Source organism: Tachypleus tridentatus, chromosome 11 (genome assembly GCF_004210375.1).
Source record: "Tachypleus tridentatus isolate NWPU-2018 chromosome 11, ASM421037v1, whole genome shotgun sequence".
NCBI classification, from domain to species: Eukaryota; Metazoa; Arthropoda; class Merostomata; order Xiphosura; family Limulidae; genus Tachypleus; species Tachypleus tridentatus.
The window spans coordinates 48206786-48222952 of record NC_134835.1 but is presented as its reverse complement, the minus strand read 5'-3'; the positions used below and the strand labels follow the sequence as shown (position 1 = coordinate 48222952).

Genomic DNA, 16167 nt, shown 5'->3' with positions numbered 1-16167 from the left:
GGTAACATGTTATTAAAGACAGAGAATTCTTTGTAGTTTCACAGTTATTTGTTTTGTATAGTTTTATTGAAAACTATTATCACTAGTTTTTCATTTAAAATTCCAGCAAACCACCGTAATTTTCATACTGATAGTTTTGTTTACTACAAAAGTTAAGTCAATACTAATACTTTGAGAAGAGAAAAATATAATCTAAACAAATACTATTGTTCAAACTAGCCTTACGATTCTTATCATTATACGTGTTTATTAGCTCTATATCTAATACGCTATCTTTATAATTCAAAAGCAAAATTTTAAGTTGAACTTACACAAATGTCTCCCGCTGGAACAGCGGTAAGTCTTAGGATTTACAACGCTAAAATCAAGGGCTCGATTCCCCTCGGTGGATTTAGCAGATAGCCCGATGTGGCTTTGTTATAAGAAACACACACCCTGTCACAAATTTCAAAATGTTCCTTTTTTCATGGATCTGGCCTCAAACTAGAAGACAGAAAGGTGGATGTATTTTATTGAGGAATTACATCTCTGGAAAATTTGCGTATAAATATATGCAATATGTTTTCTTCCTAACTATCTGTCATTACATTTCATAAATACTATATGATTGCATGATATAAGGAATACTAGTTTTATATCATCCATCGTGATTCAGTATTTATGAAGATATTTAATTAATATAATCAATTAGTCTGTAAAGAATAAGACGAGGTATTTAAAATATTTGACTGCATAATTATAGATATAAAAATAATTAGCAAGAACTGATGAGAGTTTAGACACGATATGTAAAGGATGTATTTACAATTCTATTTTCCGGTCGCACCAAACATTCTCGCTCTTTCAGCCGTAGGGGCGTTATAATGTTACGGTCAATCCCACTATTCGTTGGGAAAAGAGTAGCCCAAGAGTTGGTGGTGATGACTAACTGCCTTCCTTCTAGTCTTACACTGCAAAATTAGGGACTGCTAGCGCAGATAGCCCTCGAGTAGCTTTACGCAAAATTCAAAACAAACAAACGAACAATACAATTCTACTTTATATACACACAAGTTGAGATACACGTCCTCCGTTTGGGTTATGAACTTAAACAACGTAAAGGTGGATATTATAATAAATTAAATCACAAAAGTCCTAAATCTCACATAATTTACTTATAACATAACGTATTATTACAATATTTATTACTTTTCACATATCTTTGTAAAAACTTTAAAAGCTCACTATATATATATATACTTAAAACATAGTATACACTGTGTGATGGTCAAGGTGACTTTGTTGGAAGAGATTGTGGCCAAATTAATGGCGGTATGTGTTGTTTCTGTTACCGAATTTCATCATCCAGTTTTCAAATGTCCTTCCACAGTGTTTCATGTGATTAATTATTGACGGTCAGTGCCCGCAGAACCGTCTAACGAGCCGAAGATGAAACACCGCAGGTGAAAGTATTAAGTGGATATAACTTAATACTATTGTGTACTATAACAATATCGACAGTCTCTTTTTTATTGTATTCCTCCATTAAGAACTACGCACTCTCTGAGATATACAAGACGTTTATATCTACTCCCCACCTCTTTAATAAAGTTGTTTTGGTTTAGTGTAAGAACGTGGCGCCACCTGTAGATACAGTTAAAGTTAACTTGGATAAAAAATAATGACGAGTGGAGTGGTTACGAACCACCATTAACATGCCCCTTGTTCCAAACTATTACCCCCAAAAATTAATTGAGATGAACGCAGTGATCTGAGATTAGTTAGATGACGTACAAACAGACAGATACACATATCTTTGTGCTATATGTATATATATATATAGAAAGAGAGAAGAAATACCTGATCTCTTAAGAAGTTACTACACAAAAGTTAGAATACGTGTACGCGTTACAATAAGTATGGTAACTGTTGTTTAGTGTGCTAAAATAATAGTCCCACTATTTTTTTTGATGACACTAACTGAAGGATTTAACATACAACAAAATTTCGAATAACAAACACCTTGATATTCTCTATTAAGGAGAGTGTCTTTAGTATCGTTTTCTATAGGCACTCGATAAAATTTGTATGACCAGTATCCAAACATATTAGATGTTTATTATATCGGCTCTGAACCATATACTGCAATAAATGTTTTTGGTGATGCAAAGCGCAGTCTTATTACTTTGGGGAATTCTTGATGTAAATACTTTACGATACATAAGCTGATAAATTCCACATAGTACTTTCGGAACAGGGCTCAGATCGGCTTATTTCTGTGTATGTTCTTTATTGTTCTCGAGAGCATGTCATTATGGTATAACATAACGGTCTAATGCTACAAGTGGTGATTTATTGCTCTCGAGAGTACAACATTACAATGTTACGTAAACACAAGAGGTGATTTGTTGTTTTATTTTCAGCAGGTTCTTATTTCACTCATTGACAGTGAAATAAACACAGAAAACAAATGCGAAATGCTTAGCAATTCAAACTCTGAAGAAAAGTGCTTTGAAACTTTATAACCAATAATAAAAATGTGGTATAGTTAATACGCCTCTTTGGATCACCTGTTGGCAACATTCATGTTATGGCGCGATGTGCAACTCATGAACACCTGTGTCCTGCATACACCAAACAAAATCGGAGCTTAAAATTTAGAAATTTGGTACAGCCAATATGGAATCCAGTTTTGCGTGGCTAACTTTTGATATTAAGAGTCCTTTGCTATAGGAGGTATTCGGAAGCAGTCGTTTCCAAAGATAAAAATAATACATAAAGGGTTGGATAAGTTGTATTAAAAAGATTATGAATACATCAATTTGCAAGTCAAATGACAACCACAGCCACCATAAAGTCGTATTGGAGCGAAAAGTATCAGAATTACATTATGGCATTATTTAGTTTTACATTATGGCATTAATGTCACAGGCAGTGTGACTGATGACACCAAAAATTGATTCATGGGAAAGAAATGTGAGAATGTGAGAGCTCTTCTTTTTGACGCGAACTAGTCATACACTGACATCATAACATTACGTTCAGATCGGAGATTTAAAATGTCTAAGACAGAGATATCCCTTGTGCTTAACAGTATTGGAAAAACGAAAGAATATGAACTAACTTGGAGCACCAGGAACATTAATAAAGTACCCTAACCGTGTTAAACAAAGTGCGGCAGTAGTAAAAGCCATCAAGTACAGAGCAAAATCAAGAAAAATTTCTGTCTGGAGACGCAGTTCACGTGTACTCAAGTTGCTTCAACCACATGTGCTTTCAACCATCGCTTTTTTCAAGCTGAAACGGGCATTAACTCTATTCCATAAGGAGAGATACTGGTCAAGTATGGATTTCTATTTGATCGGGCTGTTTAAATAGGTCCTGAGAAGCCATCGTCCTCAACCATTAGAAGAACTGTGAAACGCCATTACAAAGCTAAAGAAGTATGCTTTAGACATTACATCCTTATGACGGAGCCGTTTACAATGAAAACTATGCTATAGGGATATTGTCAAGATACACGTTCGTCAGCTAGAGTACGACTGGACGTGACGAAATGGATTGCAACACTGTAGTAAGACTCTAAAATCTTTATACTGTAACTAACTCAATCTTTTTGTATATATGTGAAGAATTAATAATAGTATGTAAGACTATTTACATATGTGAATACAAGTGACTTGACACGTGTGATGCAGTACGTTGTGCCATAGACAATATGTTTAGCATCTACACCTGTGTATTCCAGACCATCAGAAAGTGGGAAGCTGCTATGTTTAGTCTTATAACAAAAGATATGTTACACTTTTTTATAAGCAGAAATATTAATAAAAGAGTGATATAAAGCCCAGTGGACACCAAGTTTTCAAAACAACTACCTATAACATAACGAAGAATACCACAATTTTTAGAGAACATAGAATCACCTAGACAGCATCTCACACGCTGTATTGAGTTTTGCTTCTGTTGCCAAACTTCTCAACTAATCGCTCAGGTACCGAGAAAAATGATTTATCTTGTTTCTGTAAAGAAATATGAACCGGAAATGAACAAGCTGCTCACAAGACAATGGTGAGAGAAAATATGCACTTGGAATTTGAAAGTTTTTTTTTTTCTAACTTTAGACAACGTACAATAAGAAACCGTTACCGGCCATGAGACGATAAGGACTATTCAACACAGTACAGAAAACGTAAATTACGTTTTACTTCGAGTTTTATGGTTGCAGAAGGGTTCTCATACAAGGAAAGTTTAAGCTTCACGGGGTAAATATTAAAGCAAAGGTGAAGTCTAATTGCTATCAGAAATATGAATAGCAATTACGCGAAATATATTTTTTCCTAATGTTGCCAGAATGCCGTCACCTTAAACTTCCACGTCACAAATCAAAGTCCACAACATAGAGAGCGAAACTATGTTCAAACTATCCCTTTTCCAACAAACCAGTGGATTCAGATGTTTGTGTTTCCACAGATCTCTGTGCATTCGATTTGCTTAAACGCGATCCTGGAAGCTTACGTTCACGAGCACAGGGAGTTTAGTTAAAAAATTGATAATATAGCTGCTCTGACTTTGATATAGTAGTCTTTTACAAATGATTTTTATAATGAAAAATTACAGTGTTGAACAAACAGACCACGAATCTGAAAATGATCACCAATAGAGAGCGTACAGTTAAACGTTCCTACGAAGTGTAATGGACCTTTGACACGGTGGTGTATCTTCACGTTAATGACATTGAGGTAACTTTTGGTTAAATATTCACGTTATAAGATAAACTAGATTTTCAAAATTCGCGTGCCTAATAGTCTAAGTTAACGATAACAAATATCTTAAATGTTTACATGTGTTAACATCGTACACATAAGAGTGGTACAAGTGCTATTCGATTAAATGTTTTCATGTGTGAACATAGTGAACATGAGAGTGGTATAAGTGTTATTTGAATGATTTTGATAAACTCAGCGCTTTCAATTTTATTACGTCTTCATTATACTTTTAAATCACCATAAATATTAGCCAAAATGCTATAGGAACCATTTTCCGTTTAATTTTGCCTCGTTATATATATTTGTTTGTTTGTTTGTAATTAAGCTACGGAATGGACTATTTTCTAACGATGTAAGTCTGCAGACTTTTTGCTTTGCCACTAGGGGATCTCTGTCTAAATAATGCGATGTTATAGAACAAACTTGCAATATCAATGTTCTGTTATCTCACTCTTACTTTTATTAATGTGTAATTTAATTCAAATGTAGAGCTCTTTATAATTAGTAACCGTATTTACATAAATATAATTATTTTTATTCGTCACTACAGTTGATTAATAATTTCGATTATTCATATCTTAAAAACGTTTTCTACCACAGTGCCCATAAAAAGTTTTTAAAAATTTCTCTTCATATAAAGGTCTAAGTATGAATAGATCTAGGTATACAAAACGTATTAGAAATATGTCTTCAAATTCTAATAATGTAGAAATGAATAGATTCTCCCTGACTACAGATAGCATGAAAAGTAAGTAAGTAAAAAAAACTAAATTATCTACATTTTTTATAATACTTATAAACTTTGTTAAAGTCGCAAACAAAAATTAAACGGAACAACTACGAGTTCGAGAACCACGAAGTTCGAAAGTACAGGATAATAACAAAAGTAACTTGACACTTCCTAAAGTTGGTCTGACACAGGCATTTGTCATCCAATCCGGTCGCAACTTAAATAAGGGAGACATAATGAAATTAGTTACACCTCGCTGATCATGGAAAGGAAAAACACGTGGAACAAATAGGAAGAGACAGTATAATCTTCGTATGCACGAAGAACTGGAACTGATGATCTTATACAGATGATCAAGTACACGTGAGAAAAAAGATCACCTTTAACTACATGTCTAGTTCTCATGTTTTTCTGTTGTCTTCTTAATTATTCTGTTATGGAAATAAACATCTTCAATCTTCGGTATTTTTATCACGAACACTATTTCTATTGGATCCACTATTTTGCGGTGTTCATCACCGAAATATCAAATATTTTTTCATTGTGAATTTAATGTAGTTATCCACAGATACTGTTTCATTGTGAAGCAGGTGAATTCTTTCATAGAGTACTTTGTTTAATATGGAGCAGGTGAATTATTTTAAAGAATACATTGTTCATTGTGGAGCAGGTGTATTCTTTTACAGACTACCTTCTTCATTGTGGAGCAGGTGTATTCTTTTACAGACTACTTTCTTCATTGTGGAGCAGGTGAATTCTTTCATAGATTACTTTCTTCATTGTGGAGCAGATGTATTTTTTCACAGAGTACTTTTTTCATTGTGGAGCAGGTGATTTTTTTCACAGAGTACTTTGTTCATTGTGGAGCAGGTGATTTTTTCACAGAGTACTTTGTTCATTGTGGGGCAACTGAATTCTTTCAAAGAGTACCTTCTTCATTGTGGAGCAGGTAACTTATTTTACAGAGTGCTTTGTTCGCTGTGAAGAAGGTGAATTCTTTAATAAAGTACTTTATTCATTGCAGAGCAGGTGAATTCTTTCATGGAGTACTTTGTTCATTGTAGAACAGGTATGTTCTTTCACAGAGTATTTCGCTCTTTGTGGAGCGGGTGAATTCTTTCACTGAGTATTTTGTTTATTGTGTAGTGGCTGAATTTTTTCGGAGAGTATTTTTATTGTAGGTGAAATGAAGAGTGGATGAAGACTTTCGTATAATAGTTCTTCCCTTGTGAAGTGATTGAACGTTTTCACAGAGGTTTTGTTGTAAATTGTACGAAAACTCTGACGAGATATTTTTCCATTGTTGGGTGGGTGAAGTTTCTCACAGAGTACTTTTTCTCAATCTGAAGAAAAAAGTCTTACACATAACCAAAAACAGGTATCAATACATTAGGATTCTTATAGATGAAGAAAGTTGGATTCATACTGTGTTACCACGCTTGCTCAAAAACATCAAAGACTATTCCTTTATATAGTGGATAATCCTTTATCAAGTAGATGTTAGCAATTTTCTCTTGCTCAAAATGTGTGAAAAATCAAACTGTGGCCATAACATTGTATAGCACACACTATCGATAGATTGGTTAGAATTTTGACTGCACGTAATGTGACCATGACATATCTTATTGGATGTTAATCTACATGTTTAATGACATCAATACCAACACTTAATCGATGCAACTGAAAAGCGATCGGAAAATCTACTCATGCTTTACGTACGACAAATATAATCTTGTTTTGGCAGAAGTCCAGAGCCTCACAAGAAAGTAGTAAATAGCCTTGTTGTCTTCTGCAGAAACTATAGATTCATTGTGTCATAGATAATTAACAATTTCACAAAACCTTGATAAAAATTGTTAGTTCCACTGCTAGTTTATAGGAAATTAACAACTTCTACAGGAAGAATTATCTACCAGTAAGGAGCAACAACATTTCGAAGGGGAAGGGAGTAGCAATAGATGATATCATGTACCAATTTACTGTTATACATGTATTTCAATGTCTGCATTTGTTTCAGTTTGATGCATGTGACGTATATTGTTAAATGTGTATTGCTCAAGTCTCGCCTGTTCTCTGGATTTGTAGAAAATTGTTGTTTGTAAGAATCAACAATGTGATTGCTAGTATTGTTGTCAAATGAATTTTCTAGAACTTTGCCTCAAAGTTAGTAAAGCGACGTGCCAAGACGCAGTGATAAACTATTTTTCGTCACTACAGTCAGCATACTATAAACTTCGGAAGCTACAATTGTAATAAACGCTTACTAATCGAAAAACTACACGTATTTGACCAGATACGTTTATATATTTCGAACATTACAAAGTTCAATGAATTAACTTCGGACATTAGTATCTCTACGAGTACATTAAATATCTTCATCGGTAAAAAATAAGCTTGCAAACGGTGTGGGGCTAGCCAAGAAAAGACAGCTAGCTAGCTTAAGCGAAATGTAACAATATCAACTTACAATTAATTTGCTCGTTGTGGACCTGGACCGTCGATAAAATATTCATTTCTAGACCAGATAGAAGGCTAATTTATAATTTGTAAGTTTGTGAAACTCTTATACATAAACCAATATTTTTAATAAACTGCTATAACCGCTATTATAAATTGTATTGTTCTTTGTATATTACAATATATTTGTGTTAAGAAAGAAAATTGTGTGTGCCAATCGTGTTCGCAAACATAATAAAGTTGATACCTGTTGACAATCAGTTAACTTCTAAATTAAAATTAAAATTTCTGGCTATTTGAAATCTTAATACGTAGCATAATAAATCGGAGACTATTCCGAAATAAATTATAATACACAACACAATCAATAGGATTATTACTGCGTTATTACTTTTAGCATGTTTTAGTGTTATTCCTGTCGCCTTCCGTAATTCTTGAATTATTTTCAATCAAAAATTGCTATTTAAATATGATAACAATTATTCAGAAAACCCAACCCGTGAGATTATCACTATCAGCTCTCTCACTATGTTCTCTGCTTCCATAGAATCTGAATCTTTTGTAATTCTAATCGTAGAATCAGTCATTGTCACAATATTATTTCCTTGATCTGTTACTGTTCCATACTACTGACACTAACGGAACTAAAAAGCTAATTAATAACTGAAAAATTAACCATCGGTCTTTTTTTATTTTCTTACCTTCCTACATGTTAGGCAGCTCTTTACATATCTCTTGATATTTCCAAACATACCCAGCCACTAGTAGATTTCACTGATCCTATCTAAATATTTTACCAGTATTACTTCATGCCCTAGTTAATGTTATCAGTGAACATTCCACTGGGAGAGCTATCTGATCACTGCTGTCTATAGCATCGTTCTCATTACATTTACGCTTCAGCACACCGTTCCGTCAGTAATAATAATTTCGCACGGTTTAGTTACTTCCGGTTCCACAACCACAGTTTTATTGTGCATTTATCTAAATTTTCATCTTCTAATTGCCACTTAATTATTTGTTCTCGATCCGTATTCCCCATTTTAATGGCAATTAAAAACTCTTCATTATTTTTTATGTGATGACTGATTTCTTCACTAACTCCTATCTTTCTTATAGAGATTTCCTGTTATCTCGCATATTTGACTACATGATCCAGGCGTATCTTGCAAACCGACACCTTCTACTCTATTAAAAAACAAACAAACCTGGATGAGGGATATCATCCGCCACCCCTATGGCTATATCATCTTCAAAAGGCTGATATTTATATGTGGCCTTAGCTGGTGGTGCTCTATACTGAAAACCTCCTGCTGCAATGTTAAATCTAATGTCTCATCTCTTGGTTAATTATACTTTAATAATTCATTTTTCCACTTTATTTTCCAATTGGCCCGGCATGGCCGGCAGGTTAAGGCACTCGACTTGTAATCCGAGGGTCGCTGGTTCGAATCCCCGTCACATCAAACATGCTCGCCCTTTCAGCCGTGGGGTCGTTGTAAAGTAATGGTCAATCGCACTATTTGTTAGTAAAAGAGTAGCCCAAGTGTTGGTGGGTGGTGATGACCAGCTGCCTTCCCTCTACTCTTACATTGCTAAACTAAGAACGGATAGCGCAGATAGCCCTTCTGTAGTTTTGAGCAACATCCAAAAACAAAAACAACAAACAAATACTTTATCATACAGTAATTCGTCTTACTGTAAGCTGCTAGCGCTTCTCCAGGTAATACAGGAGCTAATTTCATCACCTATGACAAACATACATTTTCTCCCTCTGTGTTTTGAAAATGAAAAACAACTATATCGCTTTTTCAAAATTTAGGCAACTGCAGGTGAGTGCTTCTTTCATGCACAGGAGCCCTAAGTACCCTATAACCATAAGTACTTTGTAACCATAAGTACCCTGTCTTCCACACAACATTCTCTTTTCTTATGCTTCTCTTTTAACTTTAGTTCTAAATTTGTTTTCTCAACTTCTATTTCCAAATGTTTATTTTCACTTTCTAAACATTTGATTTAAAACTTTATCTTAGAAAATTCTGAATCATTACTAAAATAACTTTTTAAGAATGATAAAATTCAACTGTTGTAATTCCAGTCTTAATTAAAACTTAATATATCTCTTCTTTTTTTTATAACTGCTACTATAAGTTATAACTATCTTTCTACATTTATTTATTAATTGATTTTCTGTGAATAAATTCCACTTATCATCCATGCTGGAATTAATTATCATAACGATGAGTCATACAGTTTATAACCGGTAAGAATTAGCTGAGTCACCGTCAGAAACCAAACAGTAATATAAGAAAAATATCGAGGACTTATTCTCCTTCTTGACGTCACTACATCATCCAGCTGTCTTTCTTTCGACTTTTGTTGAGTTTCGATTATTATCGTAATGATGAATTTCATTTCAAATAACATTTTTTTGAGATTAAAATATTCTCTCTCTCCACTTTCTTTTACTATATCCATCATCTTTGTTTAGGATGTACTTAGTCCTTTCTATTACTACAATCAATAGCAAGTCCAATAGAACCAGGTTTTGTTTTTTGCTTTCTTCCTTTGCCTTTCTCAATTTACTCGTTCTCTCTCACATCTTCCTTTTTTTTTTTCTTTCATTAAACTCCTGTCTTTTATATTCCTTTATCAACACACGCAAAATAGGTCCCTTTCTTCTCAGACTTTGCATCTGTTTTTCTGTATATCAGACAACAACGTATCATTAAACACAGAAGGTATTGTAATCTCCACAATTCTGAACCAGAACGTCAACCACACACTGCAATCATTTTATAACAGCTTAGCGTGCTGTAGCCCCCTAATTCTTTACAGACTAGCTAAAAGCTGACTACTTTCTTACCTCTCAACCACAAACAATTTTCCTTTCCACTGATAACAGTTTATTATCTATTATCATAGTAAGCAACAGAAATTTGTGGAGTTTAGTGCTACATTAATAACCTGTAAGACGGTAACGTACTAAGGTAGTAAGGAGCATAAAGTGGTACAATTTACTGTTACAATGAGTGAGCAAAATAATACAGTGGGCTTTACTGTTACAATGAAAACCTGTAGCATGGCATTGTATTAACGCTGTAAAAAAGAGAAAATGATGGAGTTTATAGTTATATTAATAAAGTGAATCATCGTAACGTGTTAACATTGCAAGGAGAAAAAAAAAGGTGTTAGATTTATCTGTTGTATTGATAACCTGTGGAATGAGAGATATTAACGTAGTTCTACAGTACATAAGTCAACCATACTTACAACTGATTAATATTGACATCATTCACGCAACATGAGTGTATCATAGCTTGAGCCGTAAAGATAACTTTTAACTTAGTTAAGTGTCTCTATTAACATGTTTTAAACACATATATATATATATATGTACTACCACTATAAAAACGTGTGTTTTGCATAACTGTAACATGTGAAATGCACCAAATTTTAACACAAGAAACGAAGAAATACAGGGTGAAGAAAACGTTAATTACTGTAATGCGTATTTTATAGATTATCAATGTGACAGCAGCTTTCTTCTCACAATATATTAATTACTGTAATGCGTATCATATAGATTATCAATGTGACAGCAGCTTTATTGTCACTATATATTAATTACTGTAATGCGTATTGTCTAGATTATTAATGTGACAGCAGCTTTATTGTCATTATATATCAATTACAATGTGACAGCAGCTTCCATTGTAACTGTTAGTTATCTTTTAGCTCGGAATGTTAAATAATTATTCTGATTGCACGTCATTTAATATAATTTAATTTAATCAAATATGCCTTACTTTGTACTTTTGCTTACATTTAACTTATGGTCCTTTGAAGGAAATTGGACATTTTTACTATAAAACATACAAGTAATGACCTGCATTAACACATGTAATCATATCCCTTATTTAAGATGAGGTGTCAATAATTCATTACTATGTATTATTATGTAAGTAAATAACTAATTCTTTTTTTACAGGTGTAACTACCTCGTATTTGTAATCAAATAACACATATTTAGCAGTGAATATTAATCTATTAATATTTTTTTTCTTTCGAGAGTGACACTTAAAAAGTTTACTATAATTTAAAACGATAATTCTTTCTTTTTACAGCGAGAAACAAAGTGAATGAGTAAGGTGGACAGAAGAAGACATGATTAGCGCAGAACTAACTGAACAGAGTATCGACAGGATAAACAACAGTCCTTTAGTGGTTGTCATTAAGCTAAATTTTCATGATAAAGGAAAGTAGATAGCTTTATATCTATTAACATATTCATAGTGAACAAATTTTTAAAACTTTGATATAAAAGTATCTTCGAAATAGCATTTTTAGTTCTCATAATACCATGGTGATCGTCGAATCTGTGTATACCTTGAAAAATGTGAAACAATTACTACAACTTCAAGAGCAGTGAAATAGCCAATCTACTTTATAACTCTGAATAATAAACCACGTAATTAACTTGAACACACAATATGCAATACAACAAAAATTTTGTATTATCTAATCATATTTTTTGTTTCGTATTATGTCTTTGCCTGATCATAAAATGTCCAGATAACCTGTTGCATATACTGAAAATTTATGACAAAATAAAATTGTAACACCTTATTCCTAATGATCAATCAACCAGAGTACCTACAATGTAGCTTAATCAAGAAATAAACATATTATCCCCTGCTGATAATTAGGTAAACCACTAAACATACCAAATCATGGTTATATTATACTTAAATCATCTACTCTGTATGTTAAGTTAGTCATTTTCAAATTGATCTAGTCATCAAATACCCTAAGCCTATTGCAGTTATCTGTAGAAAACAGTACTAATGTCGTCCACGAATCTAACCCTCACATATCTAGAATCCTGAAAATAAATATTTTCAAATATTATAACTTCTGAATTGTTGCCAGATCTGCAGTCTTGTAAATGTTTTCCAAAAATATTAATATAATAAAATGTAAAAATAAAACAGTCGCATAATCCTTCAAAATCTTTAGATTTGTATTGTAGACAACAGCCTATAGAAATTCCAATTCAGATACATTTCTGTATATCATTATGTAGTATATTTACCCAAAGCTAATGCTTATAAGCTGTGCAAATGCTACAACTACTTGTGTTCTAATTCAGCCATACATCAGTGTGTGTTCTTTAATGCAAGTTAGAAAGGTTTATACATTAGAAGAAACTTGAACAGCTGACAAAGTGTTTGTTCAGTTTTGCTTCAGTGTGAAGAGGTACTAATGAGTTAATAACATGACTTATCTTTTTTTGAAATTACGATGAATATTCTAACAAAGCCTTCTCCTGAATTACTACTTTCTGTGTTTTTAAAGTAATTAAAATGTACCCTTGTGTAGTCATCTTTTCCTATTAGGTTACCTAACTCAATTTTACACGCTGAGAAACGTTTTACATAATCGAATCTGAGACCTTGCTCCTTGAAAACAAATAGAATATTTTCTAAGAAACTTATGCTATTGTTTTAGTCCTAAAAGCTAATATTTAAGTACGTGGTATTATAAATATTTTTATTATTACTTCACTTAAATATCAATGGCCTGAGCTAGAAGTTAATCGTTCAGTTTCTAGACATCAACGGAACAGAATATCGACTATTTTTATTATCCTGATATTCAGTAAATAATTTGTTCATATCTAGATATTCATTTCGTCTGTAAAGACAACAGTTAATCTCCTACAGATATCTAGAGTGCTGAAGAGAAATACTCTATGATATTATAATTTATGAAAATCTGAACTGTTTTCTTCCTGAACTGTTATCTACTTGAGATATATACTTGTTCTTACTTTCGGGTCGTGGGTGCGTTATAGGAATAACTGACAAATCTCACAGTTCGATTAGACTAGCCCACTATAACTGGTCATTGGCTAAATACTTGATATGTACCCTCCCTGTAGCTAATTATTGCTTATTATCTTTGTAATCAACGCCATATTTAACACGTGTTGAGCCTCTGGCACTTACCCGTGCAACTTTAAAACAACTGATTTCACCATATCATAGGCCTGGTATGGTGGTAAGGAAGCTTGGCTCGCGACCCTAAGGTTGCGAGTTCCAATCCACGTCACACCAAACAAGCTTGCCATTTCAGCCGTGGAGGCGTTACAATGTAACGGTGAATCCCACTATTCGTTGGTAAAGAATAACATAATAATTGTCGGTAGGTGATGATGATTACATGCTTTCACTCTAGTCTCACACTGCTAAATTAGGGACGGCTAGCGCAGACAGCCCTCGTGTAGCTTTTCGTGAAAGTCAAAGAGCAAATAAACAAAACAAACCTTCCTCGAGCAAGATGGAAAGCTGAAGTTTTAAGAATATGACTTTAGTTCTATTTTCACACATATATTTCCATTTCTGAGTGAATTATATTCCTGGCTATGAGTAACTGTTCAGATAATTACCTGGCATAGTTTAGGCTTGTTATAAAATGTATTTCTCAGCTTTCAAGTACATTGTGTATTAATTTAAGTCGAAATGAATAGAATCGTGTATCAAATTATTTCAAGGAACCCAAAAACCTGTTGAGTTATATATCAGTAAAAAAACGTCCATAATAAAATAAAATGTGTTTGTTTTTTAAATTTCGCGCAAAGCTATTAGAGGACTATCTGCGCTAGTCGTTCCTAATTTAGCAGTGTAAGACTAGAGTGAAGCCAGCTAGTCATCACCACCCACTGCCAACTTTTGGGCTACTCTTTTACCAACGAATAGTGGAATTGACCGTCACATTATAACGCCCCCCACGGCTGAAAGAGAAAGCAAGTTCGGTGCGACGGGGATTCGAACCCGCGCCCCTCAAATTACGAATGGAACATCTTAACGCATCTGACCATGCCAGGCCTGAAATTTAAAGGAGATTAAGAGTATGTACGTAACTGTTTTAATCTCAGTCACGTGAAAATTACAACTATTAAACAACTTATATATTTTCCAGATTTAATATCTATTGTACTTCACACGTGAGAAGTGCCGAATTCCAGTTTCAGAAATTTGAGCTTAACTGAACACAAAAGTCGCAAATTGAAACTAGATTTTGATTATGAGATGATAATTAAATTGAGAAATGTCGATTTCTCTTTCTATTGTACTGTGTAATGTTATGTATTTCATAAAAAAGGTTTCGGATACATGAGTGTTTTATTCCGTTACGTAATCGTACGTAATTGTGTGTCGATGATTCAGCTCTCATGACTTTTTTAATATGAAACCAATCATTTAAAATATGAATCTAATTCAAAGGGACTTTAATGCTGACATTGCCAGTAGTTCATCCTCAACGTTTACCGTGGGTAATGAATTTGGTACCAAATTAGTATTTATAGCATGTTGTATAAAATAATTACTCTGAAATCTTACACAGTAAATAGTCATGTGTGTGCATACTTTAGAACAGTACCACGTTAAGGTTTCAACAATTCTTTCATACTTACAATGAAATACACCTGTAACATAGGCCTGGAGTAATTTTATTGTCTTGAAATTTTTACATCTTTTACACTAATTCCTATACGCTTAATTCACAAATGATGTCCATGTTTCTCCGTTACATACAGATTTTTCGCAAATCGTCGTATGTACGTTTACATAAATAAATCATTTTCATTGAAATCGGATCATATTTTCTTATGCTTAAAATGTTGACAATACTGGCTATAGATTTCTCTCGACCAATCTCAACGTGAGAATCTTATCCATCGTTCTAGAATGCAAATATAGCAAACATAATGATATAAAATATTCAATGTGGTAAACGAAATAATAATTTGATCAAAGTAAGAGTTTTTACTTTCTTCCCGATTTATAAAGAATCCTTACGCGATAGAAAGGAATATTATTTTCGAAATGTACGTAGTTGAATTATGAAAGATCCGTTGTTAAATCAAAACAACTTATACGAAGTTAACAGGCCTGTGTATTCAGTGTTAAATTATGGTTTAAGGTGGAATTGCAAAATTTAAAAGAATAAAATATTTGAAACAAATTACCCAAAACAAAAACATATCGTATATAAATCCTTTATACGATTACATCGAAAGGATTATCATGTTGTTGCCTTTTACCATTACCTTCTTGGGTCTCGTTTGTTTACTTTCTGCTATCAAAATAATTACATTATAGTGGATAAATCCAAGGAAAGTTTATATTAATTCGAACTGAAAGTTATTTATATCAAATCTTAGCA

At 33.2% G+C, this 16167-nt stretch overlaps 1 protein-coding gene across 1 annotated transcript in view; it reads left to right on the top strand.

Annotated features, from left to right (window-relative positions):
• Window positions 1–15771, top strand: part of LOC143232108 (uncharacterized) — a 114454-nt gene extending 98683 nt beyond the window's left edge. Inside the window, exon 7 of the mRNA XM_076467185.1 lies at window positions 12063–15771. Within this exon, the coding sequence (XP_076323300.1) occupies window positions 12063–12077 (15 nt within the window). The 3' untranslated portion in view covers window positions 12078–15771. The remainder of the gene's footprint in view (window positions 1–12062) is intronic.
• Window positions 15772–16167: the final 396 nt, after the last annotated feature.